The sequence below is a fragment of the Gymnodraco acuticeps genome, unplaced genomic scaffold (genome assembly GCF_902827175.1).
Source record: "Gymnodraco acuticeps unplaced genomic scaffold, fGymAcu1.1, whole genome shotgun sequence".
In the NCBI taxonomy this organism is placed as follows: domain Eukaryota; kingdom Metazoa; phylum Chordata; class Actinopteri; order Perciformes; family Bathydraconidae; genus Gymnodraco; species Gymnodraco acuticeps.
The window spans coordinates 1,058,610-1,086,103 of NW_022991818.1; the positions used below are offsets into that span (position 1 = coordinate 1,058,610).

The 27,494-nt window shown below is 44.4% G+C and overlaps 1 protein-coding gene across 4 annotated transcripts in view; it reads left to right on the forward strand.

Annotated features, from left to right (window-relative positions):
• Positions 1–27,494, forward strand: part of grin2da (glutamate receptor, ionotropic, N-methyl D-aspartate 2D, a) — a 408,557-nt gene that overhangs the window by 171,138 nt on the left and 209,925 nt on the right. For 3 of the 4 annotated variants that reach the window (XM_034199694.1, XM_034199696.1, XM_034199693.1), the window contains one exon: positions 17,683–17,820. In XM_034199694.1, coding sequence (XP_034055585.1) covers positions 17,683–17,820 — 138 coding nt within the window. Of the gene's footprint in view, positions 1–14,836; positions 14,892–17,682; positions 17,821–27,494 lie in introns of those variants that run through there. The other variant, XM_034199695.1, reaches the window with a different exon arrangement.

Below are 27,494 nucleotides of genomic sequence, written 5' to 3' on the forward strand. Positions count from 1 at the left end.
TTGTCCGCCCTTTGAGAGAGGCCGTAGCTGCTCTCAGAAGGGGAACAGTTGACGGACTGTTTATTGTTTTTCTTTTCATTTTCGAGCTGCGCCCTTGGCTCGAAGCCTGGATGCGTCAGCGGAAAATGTTTTATGACAGAAAAATCAATAAGTGTGTGACATGTGTTTACGCGGACTTGAGGATGGTGTTGAGGCATCTCTCGAGGCGGCGGGAACACATTTAGAGCTGGGGAACCGTAGACTTCCAGCTCTGTCACAGAGGGGAGAAGGAGGGGCTTTCACGCCGCTCGCTTCTTCTTCCTCGACTGCTGGCCGAAATTCTGGGTTGGCTGCGCCTGGGCTGCAGCCGGAACCGGAGATTTTCTAGGCCAGCTCGCCCTCGTCCCCTGCCTGGGCTGGGGACTCAGGGCGGACTGCGACCTCTGCGTTTTCGGTATTTTGAACCGAGCAGGGTTCGGAGCAGCTTGGACGAAGGGCTGCGGGCCCTTCGAGGGACGCAGAGGTGGAGGGCCTCGTCCTCCTTCTTTTTCGACTCGCATCTCCTCTGCATGGAGGCAAGAGCGGAGCCGAAAATCCCCTCGGGAACGACGGGCATGTCAAGCACATCCTCCTTTTCCCGGTCTGGGAGGTTGGTGAGGTTGAGCCATCTAGCTCTTTCCTGCACCACCATGATCCCCATTGTTTTGCCCGTGGCCTGGACGGCGCAGCGTTGGACACGGAGACAAATGTCTGTGACCGCGGCCAACTCATCCAGAACGGCCGGTCCAGGATTACTCAACATATCCTCACAGGTATGCGGTTAGCAGTGAGGAAACGTTCAGAGCCCTGGCGGACAACGTTGCGGCTCTGTAGGACCGTTCAGTCATGGTTGACTGGAAACAGTCCACCTTCGCTGGCAGCGTGGGGTTCCTGCTTGGTGACGGGCCCATCCTCGGTAGGAGGTGGGCTGCCACCAGCAGTTCCATCTGCGGTATGCGGAGCAGGCCGAGCCTCTGCGGGCGAGACCATGGTGAGGTCTCGCCGGGAGCTCCCGCCTGGTGAGGCGTGGGGCTCCGTTCCCGCGTCTCTTGCCGCCACCGGGTCCCGGCCTGACACGGCGTGGGATCCCGGTTCCGCAGCTGCCGCTGTTAGTGAGCCCCAGACCGACACAGTGAGGGGCTCAGTCTCTGCGGCGGACGCCCCCGTGTCTTGATTGCCAAACGGCGAATCAGTGGACATGAGGGAGTCCTGTTCCAACAAGCTAGCTTGGTGTGCTAGCCGTCAGTGGAGGCTCTTTCGGGTGAAAAGGGCACAATGCCCGCACGAGCCGGGGTTGTCGATAGCCTCCTGGGCGTGTTCCAGCCCGAGGCAGGACGAGCAGACCTGGTGTGAGTCTGTGCCTGCTATCTCCAACCCGCAGCCGCATGACCGAGCCTCCGAGTCCCTGACTCCTCTGGTGTGAGGGGGAGAGGCGTCCATCTTGTTCGCCTCGTGGCGTGGAGAGGACCCGCTCGTAACAGGTACGTCGTTGAGAGAAAAAGTGTTACCAACCCGTCCTTAATCCGGAGAAAAAGGGACAGTGTGGGTCCTTTGTTCTCAAAGAATATTGACTGGTGTGTCAATATACTTCTAATCCTTTTCTCCTCCGTGAGAGAGAAAAAGAAAAGCGTCCTCGCTACCGTGGTGTCGGTAGTAAGGGTAAGCTAGCTAGCAACAGGTGCGTAGCTAGCTTGAGAAAAATCAAAACCTTACCTTACTTTCCGGGGAAAGAAACGGCGAGGTCGATTTTAATACTAACTGGCGTTAGTATTACCGTCTTCTTGCGAAGCAGAAGGAGTAGCCGGCGAGCGCCCGTCGACCGAAATGGTTATATTTGGGTTCAGTCTGTGGACCGTTAAGCTTGTCCGGCTACTATAGAGATGTGCTCTGAAGCGAGAAGAGGTGTTTGAATGATGCATGCGTCGTGGCGCAAGCTACTTATAGGGGGTGAATTCCCTGACGCTGACGTCAAGATCACCAGCCAATCAGGATTGGCGTAATGAGATTGATGCTTATGTTTGCTCCGCGATGAGGCGCATCCCATAGTGAGACATCGAACGGAGTGTTATGAATGAGAACTACACTGTTAGCATTAACTTGGTATGCATGTATTTCATGTTAGCTTAGCTTCTTAGCCTGAGCTAGCTCTGTTTACTTCCAGTTCGGAGGCAGCAGGTCCCGCCTCGGCTCCGCCTCTTTGCCCTTATTTGGATCAGGCGGGAGTTGAACTCTGACGTCGCTGTCAAGCCGTTAGTGGCCGACTCCGCCTACTAAGGGCTTCGCGGCAACTCTGCAGAATCCTATGGGTGACGTCACGGACACTACGTCCATTTATATATACAGTCTATGGACCTCCCCCGTGATAAATAAATGTAATTATAATGAAGCCAGTTGAAATAGATCATTGATCCACAAGGGGGTGCAGTGGGGTTCCACACTGGAGCTCATGTGAAATAAAGTCAGATACAGTACGCTGGATGTACAGCGGAACTTTGTTAAGATCCATATGTCACGGATATCATACTCTGTGCTAAATAAGAGACATATAATCATTTACAAAACATCACCATGTTGTTATTTAACAAAATAATGTTGTTTAACGACTAATTTGATAATCGATTAATGAAACGATTAATCGATTATTCGGACTATTACTGTATGCCTTGCACAATTTCTCAAACGCTCTTGTTTAGCCATCAACTTTTAGATTTAGCTTGAGGTTGTTTTAGGCATGTGTAAACTAACAATGAAGACAATAAAGATGAATACTTGATTCAAAAATACATATATTATTAAATTAACAAATTGTGAACACAACTAACATTGCTTTTTATTTAAATAAAATAAATAATATTTCACATAAAAAGAAACAACAATGTTTTAACAAATCGTATTAAATAATGTGATAACATAATTGTAAACAGAATAGCTGAAACTTTAACAAAATAAATAACTCAGTTACCTCTAATCATTAACCCATGTTTGTATAATTTTGTTAACTCCGTGTGTTGCTGACGTGGAAAAGTTACTCGTGGATGGGGGGGGGCTACAGAGCAAGACAGTCGAACCCGGTGCATTCCTCCGTCTGAATGTGGTGCACTTTTGCTAAATGTTTAGACAAATTGCTCGTGTTACCGCCCTTACATGCTAAACTCTTATTGCACTATTGGCAACGAGCATTGTCCACATCGAGACGGGTAACATTTAACCACACCTTGGAGCGCTTCTCTCCGCCATCCTAGCCGTGTGTGTGTTGCTGCATGTAGCAGCCGCGTGTGTGTAAACTGCCCCGCCCCCCTCGCACACATACGGGGGAGAGAGAGATCTCGTCTCGATTGGAAAGATCGAAAATACACCATAGATGCATTTTTTTGTCTTTTTGCATATTAGAAACGAGTTGGTGACACTAAGACTGCGATATAATGTTTATGCAGCAATAATACATATGACATGTATTTTTTAAATGTCTCCAGTACCGATAAAAAGACCAATTACGTTGGAGTTTAACGGCACGTAAAACACACGTGATGACGTGATGACGACTGAATTAGTTGGCAACTAATTTGGTCATCGATTTTAATCGATTAAGTCGATTAGTTGTTGCACCCCTATTGTTTAGTCGAAAAAAACGAACGGGAGGAAATGCAGCCCGGCACTCGATGTTTAATCCTAATTTAATCATCATCTTCACCACAATCATTTATGTTTATGTTCGCCGAATTGACATGAAATCACTGACACATATAATATACTGTATTCAACTTCATTAAAGTGTTTTAACCACACACACACCTCTACACACACACGCAATTTACATGAAATCACTGACAAATATGAATATACTGTATTCAACTTCATTAAAACGTTATTAACGTGCCTAAACTCAGTAATTCACTAACAATATTTATATTTTAATGGAGCCTCGTCGGCAGATAAGGATCCCAACGCGTAGCGGAGGGATCTTGATCAGCATGAAGGGTGTTATTTTCCCCATAAGGATCAAGTCGCTGCAAATTATCCCGCTTATTACATGGCCACATTCTCAACAAAGTAACGAGATGACTCCCAATATTAATTGAAATGCTTTTATGGATTTAGAAAATGTTTTTATTGATTTAAAACATAGTTGTATGTATTGATTTAAATTGACATGCATCCGCTAAGAAAAATAGTCGTTTTTTAAACAGTCTGAATGAAACGGCAGCTCTCAGCTGTGTATTTACACAGCTCTCTCCCCCCCTCCCCCCCTGATCTTTCTTCTCCAGCAGCTAAATTAACTGTAGGTTACTCTGAGTGACAAGTAGAGATGTCCCGATCCGATCACGTGATCGGGGATCGGAGCCGATCATGGGATTTTTAAAAGATCGGAATCGGGAGAAAAAGATCGGGGATCGGGAATCTTTTTTTAAAACATTTTTCATTATTTTATTTAATGTTACAAAACAAAAAGGACCATGTTCACGTCTTAAAGTCATCCTGAGGCCTTAGTTTTGGTTTAAAATTACACAACATCATGTATGTGTTGCTTCTTTTGGGCTTGTTTTCATAGACCAGGGGCCTGTACTACGAAGCCGGTTCAACCTAACCTGGATATGTTTGAGTTAGCCGGTTGGCCTAATCCAAAACATACGCGCTCTCGCTAAGCAGTCCTACGACGCGGGTTATCAAGTGGATCGCTCAAGCCAGCCGTGTCCTATCTAGTTAGGTGCACGTTCACATGAAAGGGGTGGTATTTGGAGCATTTGACCAATCACAAACATGGAGAAGCGCACTGACAGCGCAGCGTCATACTTCCTGAAAGAAAAATCAACTATAATATTAGACATATGAAGAAGTTAAACTTTAAACATCCATGTCTTAAACACTTTATCCAGGATAAAAGCCACATAGCTGCACCTGCAAGGTGAATACAGCTGGTAAAAGAAAAAGTGTTTGAATGCATACATAAACAGGCTTACGATATCACTGCCCCGTCTAAGACACGATCTGACTTTAATTACATTTGTCTCGAGTGTTTCGTCAACTTAATGTGTTGCTTAAAATAATACTTCGGCATAAGGTATGTGACACTGTGAGTGTTGCACGGCCAGATACGGCTCAGCTGACTCAGATAAGAAAATATATGTAGCCTATACATTATGAAGTGATATGCCGCGGACTGTAGGCTACTTAATGTTACTCTGATCCGGTTACTTATGTTGTGGCAGATATTTAAGTAAGCTTTCTTAACGCTAATGTTATAATAGACAGATTGCTCTGAAGATGGGAGGTGATACTCTATTAATGTTCACGTTCACACAGTCTGTGATTTTTGCCGGCCGTCTTTCCTGCAACGGCAGCTTTTCTGTATTACTGTCACGGTGTGTGAAGCAGGTAGGACCCAAATGCAGATTAAAGTGCAAACGTATCACTAGGCCACCAGGGTGGGTGGAGGGGGTCAGGAGGACGGGACTGAGCTGACCGCCCAGGAGCACAGCAGAGGACCAGGAAGGGATCTCGGGCGGACGGCCCGGGGGCAAGGCAGAGTTCAAAAAGGGGGATACGGGCGGACGGCCCGGGCGCTAGGCAGAGTCTAAGGTGGGGGACTCGGGCGGCCGAGCATGAGGGCGAAGGCAGCGGCAGGAAGAGTCAGGGGGCCGGGCTCGAGGACGAGGGCAGCGGCAGGAAGAGTCAGGGGGCCGGGATCGCGGGCGAAGACCACGGCTCACAGAGGGCCGGGATCGAGGGCGAAGACCGCGGCTCTCAGGGGGCCGGGCTCGAGGGCGAAGACCACGGCTCACAGAGGGCCGGGATCGAGGGCGAAGACCGCGGCTCTCAGGGGCCCGGGCTCGAGGGCGAAGACCAGAGAGCTCCGGAGGCCGGGCAGGAAGGCGCTGACGGGACAGTGCCGGAGACCAGGTAGGACCCGGTGTCGGACCTGGTGGGACAGGCCTCTGCAGGATCCTCCACGGAAGAGGACCAGGACACGGGATTTGCAGGACCCCCGGCAGGAGAGCAGTCGGCGGGGCCTCCAATGGCACAGGACATAGGATTGGCAGGACCCCCGACAGGAGAGTAGACGGCGGGACCTCCAACGAGACAGGACAAAGGGTTGGCAGGACCCCCGGCAGGAGAGTAGACGGCGGGACCTCCAAGGGGACAGGACAAAGGGTTGGCAGGACCCCCGGCAGGAGAGTAGTCGGCGGGGCCTCCAACGGCACAGGACAAAGGGTTGGCAGGACCCCCGGCAGGAGAGTAGTCGGCGGGACCTCCAACGAGACAGGACAAGGAGCTGGCAGGACCCCCGGCAGGAGAGTAGACGGCGGGACCTCCAAGGGGACAGGACAAAGGGTTGGCAGGACCCCCGGCAGGAGAGTAGTCGGCGGGACCTCCAACGAGACAGGACAAGGAGCTGGCAGGACCCCCGGCAGGAGAGTAGACGGCGGGACCTCCAACGGGACAGGACATGGAGTTGGCAGGACCCCCAGCGGAACCTCCAACGGACCAGGACATTGGGTAGGGACTTGAGACGTGACTCGAGAGGGGACTCGAGAGGAGACTCGAGAGGGGAACCAAGGGGGAACTCGAGAGGGGAACTAGAGAGGGGACTCGAGAGGGGACTAGAGGAGGGACTAAAGGAGGGACTAGAGGAGGGACTAGAGAAGGGAACTCGAGAGGGGACTCGCGAGGGGAACTAGAGGAGGGACTAGAGGAGGGACTAGAGAGGGGACTAGAGAGGGGACTAGAGGAGGGACTAAAGGAGGGAACTCGAGAGGGGACTCGAGAAGGGACTCGAGAGGGGACCTGAGAGGGAACTTGAGAGGGAACTGGAGAGGAGACTTGAGAGGGGACTCGAGAAGGGACTTGAGAGGAGACTGGAGAGGGGACTGGAGAGGGGACTCGAGAGGGGACTCGAGAGGGGACTCAAGAGGGGACTCGAGAGGGGACCCGAGAGGGAACTCGAGAGGGGACTCGGGTAGGAACTGGAGAGGGGACTCGGGTAGGAACTCGAGAGGGGACTCGGGTAGGAACTGGAGAGGGGACTCGGGTAGGAACTTGAGAGGGGCCTCGGGTCGGTCGGTACGCCGACAGGAAACGGGGAGCTGGCGTCGTCTGGGGAGCCAGCAGGAGACGAGGTGCTGGTGTCGGCCGGTACGCCGACAAGACTCGGGGAGCTGGCGTTGGCTGGGGAGCCAGCAGGAGACGAGGTGCTGGAGTCGGCCGGTACGCCGACAAGACTCGGGGAGCTGGCGTCGGCTGGGGAGCCAGCAGGAGACGAGGTGCTGGAGTCGGGACCATGACTGTATGGGCCAGCTCTGGTGCAGGGACCACAGTTGTAAGATCCATTTCTGGAGCCGGAAACATGGCTGCTGGGGCCGGCACTGGAGCCGGAACCATGGCTGCTGGGCAAGGAACCGGAACACGGATCCATGGCTGTGTGGGGTGGTATTGGAGCACGGTACCATGGCTATGTGGGATGGTACTGGAGCACGGAACCATGGCTGCTGGGTCCGGCACTGGAGCCGGAACTGGCGCTGGAACCCTGGCCTTTCGTCTTTTAGGAGTCTTTTGGAGGCTTCGTGGACCTCCAAACGCCAGACCAGACCCCAGGAAAGGATCAGAACATGAAGCCTGGTACTCAGGGCTACGTGAGAAAACCCTAAGCCACTCGGGCAACAAGCTCCAGAGCCAAGGCTTGCGAGCAACCTCCTGACGTGCCTCCTTCAACGCAGCCTCTCTACCCCGTCTAGATGAGGCGCCTTTCCATGTATAACAAATGTACTCCATAGAGTATCCAAGACTTTCCGCCTGTCGCATCAAAAGGGCTGAGTCTGCTGGGTCCATAATGTGGTCGGTTCGTACTGTCACGGTGTGTGAAGCAGGTAGGACCCAAATGCAGATTAAAGTGCAAATTCCTTTATTTCAAGGCTAGGTGAACAACAAAGACAAAACAGAACACTCACCGACGAACTAGTCATGACAAAAGACGAACCGACAAAGACAGACAGAAAAAACAGAACTTAAATACACACAAGACTAATCACACAAACAAGACACAGGTGAGGAGGGAGGAGAAAACACAGGGGCCACAGGTGAACACAATCGGGTAATCAGACACACCAGGGAAACTAACGACAGGGAACCACAGACAAATCCAAACAAGACACAACACAGCCAGAAACAATCAAGACCTTTCAAAATAAAACATGAAACAAGACAAGACAAAACACCATAAAGACAGATCGTGACAATTTCCTTTCTCCTGTAATATGACTTGATCGCTTTAAACTCCGCACACTGAGCTCTGATTGGTCACAGGCAGTGCTTTCACTGAGTTGAGCTCTTAGCCTGCAACCTAACCTGGTCCCGACCAGGTTAGCCGCTAAGCATAAGTTACCATGGAGATCTAGCCTGCTAAAAAGATAACCAGCTTCGTAGGACCGGAAAGCCGGAGTTTTCCCTGAAGTTAGCCGGCTAAGCGAAAATCCTGCTTCGTAGTATACCCCCCTGGTTGCTTATTTCTCTCAAATCTGGCAACAGAGTGGGCAGGGCACAGTGTCTAATAGTAGCAGTAAGCTAACGAGAGGCTACGTTCAGCTGGTGACTCGGGAGTCGGGACAGAGAAAATGTCAGCAGTTTGGAAGTATTATAAAATTGAAAGTGAAGGCAGTGTAACAGCCAGATGCAATGTTTGCAAGAAGGAGGTTCCGCGTGGTGGAAATAACAGAGCTACGTTCAACACGACCAATCTAATACGCCACCTGAGAAACAAACACCAACAACAACACAGCGAGTACACTAGGGCTGTACCCGAATATCCGAATATTAGTTTGTTGGAGTACTATTTGGGTTTCAATTTCGTTATTCGGAAATTCGTTTTTTCATTTTTTCCCGTTTTTTTTTCAAATTGAATTTATTGAAATCTCCAATATCAACGTAAGAGCTTGTGCCTCTTCGGGGGGTGCTAACACTTAACCATAAACGTTATCGTTTACTTTCTCCGTCTTTATATGTAGATATTACTTTTCTCCGTCACGTTGTTTCCAAAGCAACAACAACTTCCTGTCAACAGCGCTACCTCTCCTTCAAAATAAAAGCATGTCCATAAATAGGAAGCCAAGCCAAATCACACTTAAGACATATACAACTGCAACGAAAGTAACAAACACAATGCGATATCCTTTTCAATTTCAAAGAACACAAATTGGGTTACATTAACAAATAACTATAAAACAACAATACTGTAAATAACAAAATTAATGCTGTGAATACACCGAAATACGCGTGTTGAAGCGGTTCACTGCTGATTACTATTGAATTGTGTTACTCCAGTAAGATGGAAATATAATACTTTGTTTATTCGTGTTATGTTAAGCTGCTGTTGTTCATTGCATTATTACTAGACGAGTTAGTCTTAAGTCTAGAATTCTGTACTAAGCCACATTTTTATTTTATTTTATTATTTGTGACTGAATGTGAACTTGTGAAGCTAGTCAAGCTACCTCTTTCCAGTAGAGTTATTTTTGTTTTGTTACTGCACAATCTGCACTCAATTTGTTTACATAGTTATTTTGTGGTGGACCACTGATAAGCTTTATTTTGTTTTGATCCAATGCTGCACAACTGAACTGATCCAATGCTGCTGTGAAAAAAAGAAGCTATATCCATGTTGGATAGAATGGATAGTTGGGTACTGTCATTTAAATAAAAAATTAACCTTAAAGGGATAGTGGAAATCCGCAAATGTTGGGTTTAACTTATGTATTTTTATTAAAAATAAGCATAATAAACAATTTTTTTTTATTTCATGCGCCTAGTTTCATTTTATTTTCAATTTTACTGCGCCCTCTCAATGAAACGAAATACTTCGGGAATCGTCGGGAATCTTCGGGTGATGACGAGAGCATAGGAAGACGGGCACAAACAATGGCGGACATTCAATAGCATTTGCATGTGAATAGCCGACCTTTATTATGGTACCGAGTATATTTCCATAAATATGATGATTGATTATCAGTAAAAAATTCTACGTGACACAACGACATTGGATTAACCTTGAGATGCGTTTTTATTCCGTTGAACACAACTTTTGATCACAAATCAAAAAAGGTAAGACGTAATTATTGTAATATTTTTGGAACCGGATGTTGTTTACTTTCTCTTTTCTGGCTGATAGCTCCAGGAATTCGAGGTCTTACAGTGATGACATTACATGTGTGGAATCTGTGGAGTCTCAGCTTTAAATCGTATATCTTGTTTGTGCAATTAGGATAGTAATAAGGGCATTTCTACCGTGTGTTGTGTGTAAAAAAGCGTTAGCATTAGTTAGCATTGTTTCGCTCAATGCTAATTCAAAGGCTTGGTATTACTCTTGTGTTTTTTATAGCTAACAATTGTTCTTATTGTCAGTTAGCGGAGTTTCTTACCTTTAAAAGGGTATGAAACATTAATAGTTTCATAAATGTTAAGAAGCCCTGAGACATGTGAGAGAAAAAAACTGTGGGAGGGGTCCACTGGGGGGACCTTCGGGCTTAACTGGTTAACAATGATTAATATTTGTAAAGGCTACAGGTGATCTTAAGATGCGTGAGCTATGCTTAGGGACCTACCAGTCAAGATTATTTGTGCGTAGGGGTGCATCATCTGGCGCCTGGTCCTGGTCATCCTCACCATTGCCCATGCCGTGAACCATCACCTCGGGCTCGAACAAATAAGGACGTAATGGTCCATCGTCTGGCTCAATATTGTCACCATCGTCGCTTACTGAACCGGATTCAGATTCAGTTCCTAAACGACATTTTCGTAGGAAAGCCGAGAGGATGTTTCTGACTCGCTATCATCACTGGATACCTCGTACAATCCTTCTTCTTTGTCTGGTATATTTGCCCTTCCACGTTGATTCTGCATAGACGCCATGGTTTGTTATCGTATCGTCTTCCTAAGTTTTCGTCACTTCCGGTTTGGCTGAGTCGAACATTTTGTTTCTAAAAAACTTCGGGGAAGCTGCAATAAAGTGCTTCTAACATGCGTAAGGCAATTATTATATATTTTTAATCAGGTGTGACGGTTTTGGTACGTAATTATGCTTGTATATAAGTTAAAACGAAACTATTTGAGGTTCCATTTCCACTATCCCTTTAAGGGACAACTTGAATGCTTTTTTCCTTTTTTTTCTCTTAATGCATTGCATAAAGATCGGATCGGGAAAAATCGGTATCGGCAGATTGTCAAAATCAAATGATCGGAATCGGATCGGGAGCAAAAAAAGGTGATCGGGACATCCCTAGTGACAAGCTTACAGGTAGTGACGTAACAACACCATAAAAGCTGGTGGGTTGAAAGCAATACAGGAGGTAAAAAGAACTAGAATAATTGTGATTTATTTATTGTGGCTTTTATGTTTTTAGGTATACAATGTTAGATAATAATTCAGGCTTATAATTCACCCTTCTCTAAAAGCCTTCAACAATGACAATATTCATAGTAATTTAATAAATCCTTCCAACACACATTGTAAAAAATAGCCTACTGTAAGTTAAGAAATCATTCCAATATGTACATCACACACACACACACTCACACACAAATATACTGTATTCAACTTCATTAAAACATTAGTAACGTGCCTAAACTCAGTAATTCACTAAAAATATTTATATTTTAATGGAGCCTCGTCGGTAGATCAGGATCCCAACGGGTAGCGGAGGGATCTTGAGCTGCATGAAGGGTGTTATTTTCCCCATAAGGAACAAGTCGCTGCAAATTATCCCGCTTATTACATGGCCACATTCTCAACAAAGTAACGACATGACTCCCAATATTAATTGAAATGCTTTTATGGATTTAGAAAATGTTTTTTATTGATTTAAAAAATAGGACTATTTTTCTTAGCGGATGCATGTCAATTTAAATCAATACATACTGTCAAGGTTGAGAGAGGCAAGCAGGACCCAAATGCAGATTAACAGAAAAAACACCTTTATTCCAAGGCTAATTTAAACAAACTTGGACGAAACAGAACTCTCACCCCGTGAACAACGTCCAACTACAACAAGGAACTAACAAAGACTAACAGAAAACACAGAACCTAAATGCACACATGACTAATCAAACAAACAAGAGACAGGTGAGGAGGGAGGAGAAAACACAGGGGCACCAGGTGGACACAATCGGGTAATCAGGGAGGGAAAACAGACAGAAACCAACAGGCAAAACAGGAGGTGAATTTATTTATTTTGGTGACGATCCGACCTTCATGCTGCTACTCTGGTTCAAACTGCATCCACCAAACAATGTGATTTGTCTCCACCTTCCCAAATGAACCAAAATCTGACACGTGTGAAATGTATTTTTTAGCTGTTCTGTCGTCATTTCCTGCGATCTTCTTCATGCAGTCAGTCAAAATGAATATTAATACGGGGTGTTTCTTTGACTATTTATAGGCAAATATGACGTGAAGCCCGCAAAAGCTGCGCCGCATTTCGAGTTGATTGTAATTTATAAAGGGAAACCTTTATACGTCCTACGCCAGTGCGCATTTATAAAGGGATATTCGCTCAAAAAATGGCGTCCGCCAGTTTCTACGCAATGTTTGCGATTTATAAAATACTAACTTGACGGGAAAACGTGCGGTCCTCCACGCAAACTCTAACCCATGCGTACGCACTAAGCACAAAAACGGGAGAGACGAGAAACTGCGACACCGTTGGCAGAAGGAAGAATAGAGAGAAATATGTGGAAATAATACCATAAATAAAATGTTACCTTTGATTAAAGCCAATCTTAAAATGATTAAACAAACGCCTGTTTGCGACTCCTCAGTGCACACAAAAACATAACTTGGAGAAATAAATAAATACGGATATGTTATTTAAAACCACCTCGAATATGTTGTGTTAATGTTATGAAATGTTTTCTCATAAATGATGCGGTTTTGCATTTCTATAGGTTGTACGAGCATGGTTTTATATACTACCATGTTTAATCATGTTTTATGCCGTTTGCTAAGACTTGATAAGTCGCTCGTAAAACACAGGAGGTATGGAAACTAAGAACACCATATGTGGTCAATTGTACAGCTAATATAACACAACACATTAGTTGTATTTCCTTTAACTGGTGGATATAGAGTTGCTGCAGTGGAGACGCTGCGCACAGCTGATCGACAGCTGGGACACAAACCACCAAATACGAAAACATAATTCAGATCCAGTCGTCATGACTCCACTCCGGAGGGATTCCCCGATCATTTCTTACAGTTTCTCATCAAGGGGGGGTCTCCTGTCCCCGGTACAAACACACTGCCTGAGGAATGTGTATTATTTTTGTCATGAACCTTTTTCGGACCACTTATTTATTTATTTTGGTGACGATCCAACCTCCATGCTGCTACTCTGGTTCAAACTGCATCCACCAAACAATATGATTTATCTCGACCTCCCCAAAATTACCAAAATCTGACACGGTGTGAGATGTCTTTTTTAGCTGTTCTGTCGTCATTTCCTGCGATCTTCTTCATGCAGTCAGTCAAAATGAATGAATGGGCGTTTCTTTGACTATTTATAGACAAATATGGGCGTTACGTGAAGCCCGCAAAAGCTGCACCGCATTTCGAGTCGATTGTGATTTATAAAGGGAAACCGGCGTAGGAAGTCCTGTACGCACTTTCCTCGCCGGTACGCAATGTTTGGTGAATCGGAAAATTTCTGTACCTATTTTTTGGATTTCTACTACGTAAGCAACCTTCCCACATGAATCCTATGCACGGCGTTATAAATGAGGCCCCTGGTCACAGGGATGCATTCAAATGTAGTCAGTAATTTGAGGAACTGTCGAAATGGCGAACGCAGATAAAGTTGAGCTCGCAAATCCTCCAGCATCATTGAAGTCTCCGGTTTGGGAACATTTTGGTTTTGCAGTTACGTACAAGGATGACGAACAAAGACAGGTGGACCGAACCAAAGCTGTTTGTCGGCATTGTTCAACTAAAATTGGTTACGCGGCTGGCAATACATCAAACTTGCACACTCATTTGAAAAGGCATCACCCGAACGTGAATATCACCAGTACCAAAAGAAAAAAGACTGAAGTGCAAACCCAACTCCCACTAGCATTTAAGCCTCCACCACTCGCAAAAAGTTCAGACCGAGTCAAAGCTATTACAAACGCCAAATATCCTTATGTTGCCATGTTAGCAAAGCGCTACCTGGCTGTATCTGCTACCTCTGTCCCTAGCGAGAGGGTGTTCTCCATAGCAGGAGACATTGTTAGTGCCAGCAGATCTGTCCTTTCGGCAAGCAATGTGGACAAGTTCATTTTTCTTAAAAAAAACATGAATATACAATGACAAGCAAGTCATAATGTCAAACTGGCTGCTTAGGTACTAGTACAGTAGTTCAAGTACAGATTATTTCAGTTCATCGAAATGCTGCACCTTAATGTTTATTTCATTATATTTTGTATTATTTGAGTGAATATTCACAGTTTAATAATAGTTAAAAACCCCAAACAAATATGTTGTGTTTTGTGAGTAATATACAGTAAAGTTCAAATACAGATTATTTCAGTTCATCGAAATGCTGCACCTTAATGTTTATTTTGTATTTATTTGAGTGAATACATCATTCACAGTTTAATAATAATTAAAAACCCCCACAAAATATTTTATGTTTTGTGATCATTCTTTCTGCTGTACCAAAAACGTACCGAACCGTGACCTAAAAACCGAGGTACTTATCGAACCGAAATGTTGGTGAACCGTTACACCCCTATTCAGTCATGTTAATTTTCATTGTACAGTTTGTTTATCTCTTCATTCATTCATTCATAGTATCACAACAGTGGATGGAAGTCCGCACCTCGACTCTGAGCTCCTTGTGATCAAACTGGTGAAGGTAACGAATAATGGTGCCATGCTATTGATTCATGTTATCATTCATGTATTCATTCATTCATTCATTTGTATATGTGTCTTCATGTCAGAACACTGGAAAGGTTTTGTTATAAACATCCTTGATCAAGTACTGTATTAACTCTTTTAAATAATATTCGTAGTCGTATTTTCCAGGTCTTGTCCGTAGCCTATTTGCTTATCAAATGCTTCCCTTTGAGAATTGAGCTGTCAGCTTCTATTGGCTTTCATTTGCTCCCCTGAATCGCTACATAAAAACAAGAGTAAAGTCATCAAGCCAGCCACAAAATCACTATTGCTCCTCCTCATAACATTAGGGAAAGTGTTGGCAATTTCCACAACTTGATGCATTTATCCTCAATTCATTACCGTTGCTGACAGTTCTTTCATGAGAGGTAATCAAAGCAAAACCACAGCTACCAGAGCCTTCTTATAAAAGCAGCAGTATGTTTGCAGACGTATGTCTGTTAGTAAGCCCTGTAGGAGGCGAGTCGGCCTATAATCCAGGAGCTTATCTGTTGTGTTTGTGTTGTGAAGCAGCTTAAATTGTGCAGGTACAACACACGCTCTTCTCCTGACAGGATGCCAGTCCACTGCAGAGACTTTTCTCCGATGTTATCTCTGTGAACATTGATTGCCAATCAGAGAAGCACAGAAGTCCCATTTTTTAAAAGCCTCCAACAGCTGTTCCAATACTTAATTAAACCAGAACATGTTTTTTCAGCAGTACACATGTGCTAGCCTTGTAAGAACTATAAATACGAGATATTATGCTAATGTTCAGGTTCATATTTCTATTTTGTGCATCTACTGTGACATGTTTACAAACTTTAATGTTCAAAAGTTGCTTATTTTTCTCATACTGCCTGTGCTGCAGCACCTCTTTTCACCCTCTGTCTGAAACCAGAGGCCAGTCTGCTCTGATTGGTTAGCTGGCCGTCTCTGTTGTGATTGGTCAACTGCCTAGAGATTTGTCTCTGCAAATCTCTTGCCATTTCAGACCATTTACATGCACACAAACCTATACAACTCAGTGCAGGAAAGGGAAAACTGCAAGAAGCATAATAGACCCTCTTTAAATCTGTATTAGAAGATATACTTTATTCTGTTGAAGGTTTAGGACCATACTCATATTTCAGTAGTGTAAAGTACCTTTACTCAAGTACTGTACTTAAGTACATTTTTGAGGTACTTCTACTTTCTTCTATGCTACTTCATACTACTACTCAACTACAAATTGCACTTTTTATTCACTACTTTTATTTTCCTATATTTATTATTACTTATTTTGCAGGTTCATAATATTATGAATAAAACTAAATTGACTAATGGATTAAGATTTGACTAATATACATCGCTGCAGAAAAAGTCAGTGAAGTTGGCTCCACCTTTACAATCTGCAAAATTAAAATGATGTTCACATTAAAGGGGCCCTATTATGCTTTTATGGGGTTTTCCCTTTCCTATAGTGTGTTATATAGTAGGGCTGAACGATTAATCGATTTTAAATCGAAATCGCGATTTTAAATGATGCGATTATCAAATCGCAAAGCCTGTGATTTTTTTTACATTTTTTTTTTTTTACAATTTTTTTTTTCTTTGTGTCAGTCATCCACACCAATCAGAAGTGCTGTGCTCCACATGTACCAGCCATTGTTAATCAATCAGAAGTAGCCCATGATAGAAGGTGATAGACAGATTGATCCAATCACCTGCCAAGTGCTTCTGAAAGTGCCTGCCCTTTCCAAATGGCTTCCAATGGAGCTTTAGATGGTTTGGTGAAACAAAGCATCTGGGTCAGGTTAGTAATGCTCCATCACTATTACAGGGTGAATCTTAAACTGAAGCTCGACTTTAAAGCAACCCAACGGTAGTTTCATGTAAGTTTAGTTTTTTCACTCGTAGCTCTGGCTGCGGGGGTGCTAGAGACGGGAGTACGTTGATACGACCTTCCTAGCCGGAGTTATGACCGCATTTTACAATAAACTTCCGTTGGGTCGCTTAAAAAAAAAAATATCGCAATTCGAATCGCAATCGCGTCGAAAGGAGCCAGTTGAGGTGGTTCGGGCACCTAGTTAGGATGCCACCTGGGCGCCTCCCTAGGGAGGTGTTCCAGGCACGTCCAGCTGGGAAGAGACCAAGGGGTAGACCTAGGACCAGGTGGAGGGATTATATCTCTTCGCTGGCCTGGGAGCGCCTTGGGATCCCCCAGTCAGAGCTGGTTGATGTCGCCAGGGAAAAGAAAGTTTGGGGCTCTCTGCTGGAACTGCTACCCCCGCGACCCGACCACGGATAAGCGGGAGAAGATGGATGGATGGATGGATGGAATCGCAATCGCAATATTTGTCAGAAAAATCGCAATTAGATTTTTTCCCAAAATCGTGCAGCCCTATTATATAGGTTGTTGTACATGATAATGTACTGCAATGGCTAAAATCCCCAAATCCACACCAGAGGGAGTTCCTCTCACCATCATCTTTCACTTTTTAAATACAATTCTATATGTCAGATTGATACATGTAACATACTGTATCTCTACACTGTAGTATTACAACTTTTACTTAATTTAAAATGTGGATTACTTCTTAAACATATATTTAGCTCTCTTGTTCACCCTTTAATTTATTCTCCAAGCTTGGTGCATACGAATAAAAGAAGCGGCAGCTTAATGAAGTGTGATGAGAAGCTTATGAAATTCCCTCTCAATGAGGCTGAAGTAATACTTTTTGTGTGAAGTGCTTTGTCTCACTGTGCAATCTTTGCTTGACTTCCAGGGTTTGGTGTTTGAGGAGGAGAGACCGCCGCCGCCGAACCAGGCCCCTCTGGCCCCTATGCTGGAGTTTGTCTCCGCCCAGACGGGGGTTCCTGTGGTAGCCGTAGGGGGAGGGGCCAGCCTGGGACGAGAGCAACAGGTAGACATTGATTTATTTACGTTGCATCATCTACCCTTTTTATTTCTATTGAACTAATTATAGGACTGTCTGTAAAAGATGAAACAAAGACTGTAATAAATAATGAGGGCAGTGTTTGAAAAAATTACTTCTCAAGCACTACTGTTTGAAATTAAGGTAAATATTGATTCTTTATGGTTGGAGGATACATTTCATAGGTCCCTTTCAAAAACAATAGTCAGGTGAAGCTTAACATGTTAACAGTTTTGCTGTAGGCATTCCTTCTGTTTATACTGACAATAAAATCATCACAGATACAAATGCATTTTCATTTTAAATGATGGGAGACAAAATCCATAGTCCTTGTTTTGTTCAAAAATATATTCCAAAGTTCCTCTGAGGATAATATAATGCTTATTTTTACATTCCCTCTCTTTGTTAAAATATTCAAAGTAGCTCAATGGGGAAATACAAACAGTTAATGACTTTAAAAAATGATAAAGCTATCCTTTGATTTAAAAGGTGCTTAGGGTTTAGTTATGGTTTGTACCAGCCGTTGCGGGCACACATTAGATTATGTATTTTATCAGTAAATGACTATCCAGAAATGTAGTGAATGAGACTGCAGTCTTTCCCTGGAAGGCAACTGTTCCTTTATATCACTTTTGGGGCACTTTTGATGTATATTTGTTAAGTGTGAAAGTGGAGATGGATAGGAAATGCAGAGACAAGAATAAGGGATTGACATGCTGCAAACCGTTTGGCCACAGAAACTTGATGCTTATGTTGCATGAACCCTAATCATTGTTCTATTGGATCACCCAACAACTGTTTCTTGACTGAATGTTTTCTCATGAGGTTTACATTAATGACATAGCAAGTCCTCTTTTTCTAAAGTATGATTAATATAACATTTGAATCATAAGTAATACATCAATCATGTTTGCATACATGCATCATGATTCATTTTGCTGGCCGCTTGGGAGCAGTGGAAAAATATGTTACACATTAACATAGTATGACCTTTTACAGTATATATGGTAAACATAGGAGGAAGTAATTGCCTATTTACACATCCCGCAGACATAAAGCCACACTAACATGTATATGTAGTTGCGTGTTTGGCCTCTGGATGTCCAATATTAACCCTCCTTCCAGTGTTGTTTTGGTCTCATATAATTCCTAAATAGTCTGTTTGTTCACCTGCTAGTTGCTAACTTTGTCTGCATGCTGTTTGGTGCTGAGTTATTTCTATGAGAGCTGTGGGACTCGAGCAGAAAGTCAAAAAAATAAAGTAATGCGGAAAACGATGCTAAGAGCAGAACAATTTGGTAAACACAGTGTGAGGAGAGCGTATTATCTATTTTGACATTGTCCGTATCATGTCATTTGATCCATTGTCAATAATTAACACAGAGGTTTTAACACCAGCACTTATTATGTTAATAAAGTTAAGGATATGTAGTGTCATGCAGACTAAAGTCAATTTTTAGTCTATATTTATTTTCTGGATTCTAAACATATCAGGAAATATGCTGCTCGAGCTTCCTCACTAAGCGATAATGAAGAAGAGGAAATGTAATATTTGTCAGAATTGCTCTAGTTCTGTCACTGCCGCTAAGCCCATCAGTATCAGAACTGCTTTTCATCACCGAGTTGAGAAAATGTGTTAATAATTTGACATTTTCTTGCTGCACACTGTTTGAATGTTGCAGTAGTCCAGATGACAACTGAGAAAATATGTAGCGTTGGCAATCAATATGTTTTATTCTTGCTACAAACTTCTTGCTACAAAATTAACCATCCAGTGAATCAAGATGACTACCGTTTGCCCTTGTTTAAAATTATGATTGCTACCCATTGTTGCAGAATAATAAATTGGTGTCAGCTCTCCAAATGGCACTAGTGCTAACTATATCAACTTAACAAAGCAGTTTATCATGACAGGTGAGATTTTTTAATAGCTGGGTCAATTAGTTGCCGAGACACCCCAGGTGAATAGGGTAATTTTTTTAACTTAAAGGTATCAGCTAGAAATTTCTCCAGTTAATTACTTACAATAAGGCAATTGTCTTTTTGTATTACAAGTTTTCTGAAATAGCATGTTTAAATATGCAAATTAACCATTATCTCATTACATATGCACATATTTTAACACATTTCAGGAATCGAAATCTGAACTTTGGATATAGCCAGATTCAAAATTCTTGTTTCATTTTGTAGTCATATTAGTATCTAAGGCTTTTACAGAAGGGATATTGGATATCTCTTTTTATCACTCCATAAATCAGAAAATACTGTCAACAGGCCTAAAATATCCATTTTCGCCATGTTTTTAGGTATACAATGTTGTATAATTCAGGCTATGAATTATATATGAACAAACCCTTCTGTAAAAGCCTTCATAATATTGATAGGAATATAACTGGAAGGTTTGGTGTATGTACGTGCTACTGAAGTTGACATTTCGAACTCAGAGTAGGAGAAAAAACTCATTTTGAGAAAACGACCTTGCAGTGATGCGCTAGCTAAACCCTCTGTTCTTTGGATGACAGCTTGCGCATCGACGCACTCCGTGAAGGTATTTCATGTTCAGGGTCTTTTTATTTTTTTATAACCTTGCTTCGTGCAAGTGACAATTGTTGTCGTCTTCTCTGTGAACGTTTTTTTCGCCGTTCTTTTGGCATTTTGAGATTTCAATTTCTAGCTGAAAGCTAACCAGGAAGTGTTTTAGCACACCACGTGACGCATCTGAACGAATCACGTTGTCATAAATTGACACCAGCCAATGAGATTTCGTTTCTTGGTTTAAGACCCCTTTGTGCTTTCACGATTGGTTGCTGATACAAGGAAATGACCATATTTGGATCCGATGAGATTGTGCAGGAGAGACGGAGCTTTCCAGCGATACCTCTGTTGACATGGTGCACACAGCGGTCGCGGTACTTTATGTTACGTTAGAATGCTAACTTTTGGTGAATTTAGGAGAAATCTACAGACGCAAATAGACAAACTATAGTAAAAATAAACACTTAAATGTGTATTTTGTACGTTTTCCTTCCAAAAGCCTGAAAGAAAACATGTTATGGAATCAAAATAGCACAAAATCTCAAAATTGACCAGTACTTGAAAAACGATGTTTTTGCCTGCCGTGTCTCGCCTTAAGTGGATCTCTTTGACGCATTGGGATTTCCACCAAAGAATGGAGTCAGCTACGCATTTGATGAGTTACACACTCAGCTTGAAACTGATCTGTCAGCATCTGAAATATTCATTATCAAAAGCGGCTGTGATTAAGGTCAGAGGTGAGTTTGCTTTGAAGTCGCACAAGGTACAAAACTACTTTTTTTCCTGGTGGAATCAGTAAAGTCATTTTGATTATATTTCTACACCTATAATATGCTCTACATTGAAATACTAATGCTATATGTTTTACTGAGCATAGTATGTTAATAACCCTTCATATTCTAATATATAAGCTCACTGAGCTTTATGATCATGCTTTCAAAGGACAAGCTGCTCATAGACACTCAGATAAGATATTGGATGAGATAAAGCCCATGGCACACCAGTCAAACATCTTCCAACAAACACTGATGTTTGGTTGGAGTGTCATTGATATATTTCCTTTTAAAGAGATATTTGGTCAGATATGTGTTATCTCAGTTTTTCAATGTTTGATGAGGTGTTTTGATACTGACCCCATTACAACTGATTGTAAAAGCTCTGTCCTTAATTCATGAAAGTTATCCTCTTCACTTAGTTTTCTTTCTTTCTTTTTTAGCTCACTTAGAGTAATGTGATTAGCTCATTTCTAGCAGATAACAAGGTTTTTTGCTCATTTCTATCCAATATGTTCTTTCTCACACAGGCTCCGCCCTCTACTGGACTCTATGGGTACTACTCTCATCAATGATACGCGAGCGTTCACACACTGAAATTGTATAAACGTAGCCGGCCAATCAGGGCAAGCCTACCTGAATGCGCGCGCAAGCACACAGTATATAAAGCGGCTACGCCTCCTGAATGTCATCCTTTTCTCTTCAGCAAGCAGGACAAAACCTGACAGAGTAAAAACGTTTGAAAGAAGAAGAAATAAGTTATCATACCTTCATGGAGACGCCACTTCTAGAGACCCGGGCCTGTCCTTCGTGCCCTGGCTTATTAATAGCGGGCGCCGATCCCCACCATCTCTGCTTCGAGTGTTTGGGGGATGGCTCTGTTTGCCGGGGAGGAGGATGACGAGGACTTCTCGTTGTCGGGGACTTCAGGGTCCATGGAAGTCCGCCGCTCAGGGTGCAGGGCCGCACGGACACAGCATGTCCCAGCGTGTGTCCCCTTGATGAGAGCCTGGCACCCCATCTGCTTCCACAGGCAGCAGACTGGGCGGAGAACCTCTGCCCCACTGCCGCGTGACAGGCCAGCTGCAAATAACACGGCTGTGTTGGACGTCTCGCTGATTGCTCTTCCGCAAGATGCCCCCACCTCACCGGATCAGAGCGATTATTTGGCCGCAGCATCGGACAAATTAATATCCTGGTCCATGGTGTGGGCTTGCCGTGTGATGTCCCTGGCCACAGTGGGATCACACCACGTGGCACTTTCCAAAAAAAGACCGTGATGATCTCCTGGGATTTCCTCGGTCACGTGGATGAGGAGAAGTCGCAGCTTGGCCGTATGCTGCTTCTTGCTCATCCTCAGAGAAGAGAACACTGTCCCACACTCGCCGCCCCGCTGTAACGGCCCGTCCACACTACAGCTTCAAAAAAAGCTTGGAGCTGGGCGTGTCTGAAGCTCGACCAACAACCAATCACATGAATCTCCCGCCCCTGACACACAAGCAGCGGTTTGATTGGCTAGAGCTTGTACTGGCATATGATTTGATTGGCTGACGCTTCCACCGAAAGCTTCAGAAGCTTCAAAAGTTGAACATTGCTCAACTTTTGCAGCCTGAAACGCCAGGAAAGCTCCGCTCTGCTTCCCACAATGCAGTTCGGCGAAAAGTGACGTCACCCCATTAGAAGTGAATGGGCAGAAAACGCTTCTGCTTCTGAAGAAGCTTCCAACGCCGCTGTGTGGACGGGCCGTAACTCCAGTAAAGGAAGCAGCAGGTGGGCACGCGCACGTGAGTGGAATAAACTGCAGAAAGTGCTGTCAAAGCACTGTGCGGGTTCAGAGATGCTATAGCCGGCGTGTTGTTGTCAGAAAACACACCGCGCCTGGTATAATAGCTCAGATTAATGCATTTCACCATTAATGTGAAACACAGCGTTAATACGATGGCGCACAGGCCCCGCACGAGTGGCCGCGGTGCGTTCAAGGACCTCCGCAGAAAATCTGCCCTTTTTAATGTCGGTTCCCCATAAGCCAATCTTCCTTTCATGGAAGGTTTGGCGGAGGAGAGGGCCATCAGAGAGTACCACAGCTTCTTAGCTGCGGCTCCACATCTCCTTGCATGTCCCCTAAAACACAGTTTTATGGGGAATGGAAGCTCAGCTGTGTACTGACAGAATGGATGGACAGTATACTGCGACTGGGTTACTCACTTCAGTTCTGCAACGTCCCTTTTCCATTCAGGGGTTTAAGAGAGGCACATCTATCATCCCAGAAGGAGATTTTCCTTTCAACAGAAATGCAGGCCCTGTTGCAAGAACGGTGGGATACGTATTGTAACTATAGTTCTAGAGTGATGTGTGTGAAAAATGCATTGAATAAAAACGATTGCATTTATCCCAGAGTAAGAGTCATCTCTCTCCACAATTCCACATTTCCCCATAATGTCTCGTCGAAATCGGCAAGATCCGTTTCATACGATGTTAACTGGGCACCCATTATGAGACATGATTCCCCACTCGCCGCCCCAGTTGTAACTCCAGTAAAGGAGGCAGCTAGTGATGGCAGTTTGACACTGAAGCTTCGAACGGAGCTTCAACCCTGGACTTCCTATTCCATAGAAGCAGTGATTCGAAGCTTGCTTCAAATCACGTGACATGTGAAGTCCGAACCAGCAACTGCTTCATTTCCTGAATGAATCACTTGACTGGTGGTCCAATCACGCGATTCAATGCACTGCCTCGTCTCTATTCTGACAGGTGACGGGTTGAAACAGTTTCGAATTTGAGCGCTTCAACACTTTATAACAGCTCTAAACAATGCGCAATGTGTGGGTTGTTGTCGTAGTTTGCGTTGTTGCTCTTGAGTTGTTGTTGGTATTGCATCTGAATTGTATTATCATTATAGAGCAAGCCAGGAAGAAAGATAGGTCGTTCTGGCTCGGGAAACACTTCGAAATGAGGAGAAGTTGTGAACAAAAAGACAATTATGAGTAATATAAAAATAGTTCAACTTAAGGAATAGATAGCCCATGTGGATAGAGCCGGTGGCCCAAATGCGGCGATGTCCTCCGCGCAGCTGGTTCAAAGCCCGGAATGGATGTACTTTTAATCATTGCTTTTCAACTTTAATTCTTTAATAACTGATAAAAGGCCCTCTCTGCCCAAAACAATTTCCAGCACTCTCTTCTCAATAACCCAATACACACAATTATCAATCTTTAATTGCAAATAGAACATGCTATTCAGTCTTAGTGTGTGTGTGCATCGAATATTTTTCAAGGCAGATACGATAAACCCACTGCAGCCTTGCACTTCGCCAGGAGAGGTCGTTGTAACTGAAGCTTCGAGAAATGAACCTATTTCCGACACAATTGTCCAAGTGGTTCGATACTTCATTCAAAGCTTCATTTTGCCATCACTAGAGGCAGCCAGTGGGCGCGCGCATGTGAGTGTGATAAACCACAGGAAGTGCTGTCAAAGCGCTCTGCGGGTGCAGGGACATTATGGCTGGCGTGTTGTTGCCAGAAAACACACCTCCTCTAGTGTAATAGCTCCGATTAATGCATGTCACCGTCTGTGTGAAGACGGCATTATGACGGAGCACGCGGTCCCAACAGAGCGTGCCGCGGTGCGTTCAAGGACCTCAGTAGAAAATTGGCCCTTTATGTGTCAGCCCCCCATGGGCCAAACTTCCTTTTATGGAAGGTTTGGCGGCGGAGTGGGCCACCAGAGAGTACTGCAGCTTCCGCCTGCAAAAGGTTCCATATGTAAACAATTACTGGACCTAGTGCAGCCGGGCGATTGGTTCACAACCATCGACCTGAAGGACGCTTACTTTCAAATTGCTCCAAAGCACAGAAAGTATTTGCGTTTTGCCTTCCATGGTGTAGCCTACGAGTACAACAGACTACCATTAGGCTACTCCCTATCCCCACTAGGGCTGTACCCGAATATTCGACTATTCGAATATTCGTTCGTTGGCCAACTATTCGGGTTTCAATTTCATTATTCGGATATTCGTTTTTGACATCGCGTTCACTTAGTCACGAACGCAAACGGCACGCTTCACCTCGTTTCACACAAAAATGCCGAAGACTTCAGCTGTGTGGGACCATTTTAAAATTGGACAACGGTGAGAAGAAGGCAGTGTGCCAAATATGCGACAAGAAACTGGCCTACCACGGTGGCACAACAACTCTGAAAAGTCACCGGATGCTGTAAGTACTAGCCTAGCTTAGCTTAGCTGTTGTCAAGTTGCCATGATGAAGCTGCTTTATCCGCCGTTTAAACAGTAACGTTACACATGATAAAATCGTGCACTTACTTTGCTTGGAAAATAGTTGCTAGCAAGCAACCGAATTGTTTTTTTATATTAGTTTTTCAATTTTATCCGAATAGTGAAAATAATAGGAGCAATGTGGGAAAATCTAGGGCTGGCAATTATTGGCATACAGTTCGTTCATATATTTTTCGTTCTTCATTTATTTAAATACTGTTTACTGTATCGGTAACAATTATTACACTGTTAGGCCTACTGTTACGGCTATGTTATTAAAAGTATTGTTGTTATAACAGAAATATGTGTTTTGTATCTTCAGGTTGTAAAACGTTATAGACGGAATTTGGAACCAGATTTGGTCCCCGGGCGCTGCACTGCCGCTGGGTTAAATGCAGAGGACACATTTAGTTTTAATGTATGCGAGTACTGAGACAATAAATAAATATAAATCGTAATAGTATGCTCTTTCTGCGCTTCTGCTTAACAGCGTCTTGTCAGGTGTCTCGGAGCGTGTTATGACATTTTTTTGAAAAAAAACATCTCTCCGCACCGAATATTTGAATATTCACTGCTGATTAATACCGAATATCCGGAGCCCGAAAAATGGTATTCGGGACAGCCCTAATCCCCACGCACGTTCAGCAAATGTGTGCCCACAGCGCTTCAGCCGCTTCGCGACCATGACATGAGGGTTTTCTTTTACGACCTCATAGTCATGGCCAGGTGCAGGGGGCAAACACAGCCCAATTGATCCAAGTGGGGATTGCAGTCAATTGGAAGAAGAGCAGTCCCATACCTCACCAGCAGGTGGGGTATCTGGGATTTTGCTCGATTTAGGCAAACTACGTGCCACCCTGTCAGAGAGCAGACAGGCATCCCTGCTTCAGGCAGTTTGCAGACTGCGACAGGGGGCAACGATGACAGCTTTGACCATCATGCAGACTCTGGGCCTCATGGCGGCTGCTCACCTCGTGGTACCACTGGGGTTACTGCATATGCGTCGACTGCAGAGGTGGTTTGCCGGCCTTCGTTTACATCCCAAGAGGCACAAACGAGACGTCTGGTGACCACCCCCCCCCCCCCCCCTCAGTGGAGGACAACCTCCGATCCTGGGGGTCCCCAAAGCATCTGTGGAGGGGAACTCGACTGGGGCGGGTGACCTCCTACATCACGGTGTTCACAGATGCATCCGTGACAGGATGGGGGGGACCTGACTAGAGAGAGCTATAGGTGGTGGCTGGCCTCTGACTGAAACTCAGCACATCAACCTTCTAGAGCTACGGGCAGTAGTACTGCTCCTACAGCACTGCAAACCCTTACTACAGGGCAAACATGTGCTGGTGAGGAGCGACAACCGCACCACAGAGGCTTACATCAACAGGCAGGACGGAGTCAGCTCCGCCGCCTTGTTTAGCGCAGTGGAGAACCTGTGGTTCTGGGCCTCAGAGAATGTTTTTATCTCTAAAGGCCCCTCACATTCCGGGACTGGAGAACAGTGGGGCCGGCCTCATGTCAAGAGGCGGGCCCCTGCCAGACGAATGGTGGTTCTCCCTGGCTCGGCAGGACAATCCACCCTTGGGGGTGGACACGTTGGCACACGAGCCATGGCCAAGATAGCTGCTCTACGCCTTTCCAGCGCAGGTGCAATAGGGGCCAACCTCTCCAGGCTTGGCTCCTGAGAGGGACAGGCCGAGAAGAGGTAGACTGTCTGACAATGTTATACAGACTATCCAGGCATGCAAGAGCCTGTTACAGGACGAATTGGTTGGGATTCCAACGTTTAGTACAGTGCACATTAATCCACATTGCTGTAAATGAGCCAGTATTAGCCAGCAGGCTAATTTTCAACTGTTGTCCTTGGCAAGATGTTAAATGACCACAAAAAGACTAGAGAAATAAAAACATAATTAAATAGAGTACAGCAGACAACAGCAGTACAACAATAAATAAATAGCAGTACAACAATAAATAGGAACAGCAGTACAACAATAGAGGAACAAACACACATGCAAACAGATGAAATATCATCATACCTTGATACAGTTAAAAGTGTTTTTTGATTGCTTAAAAGCCAGTTCTTA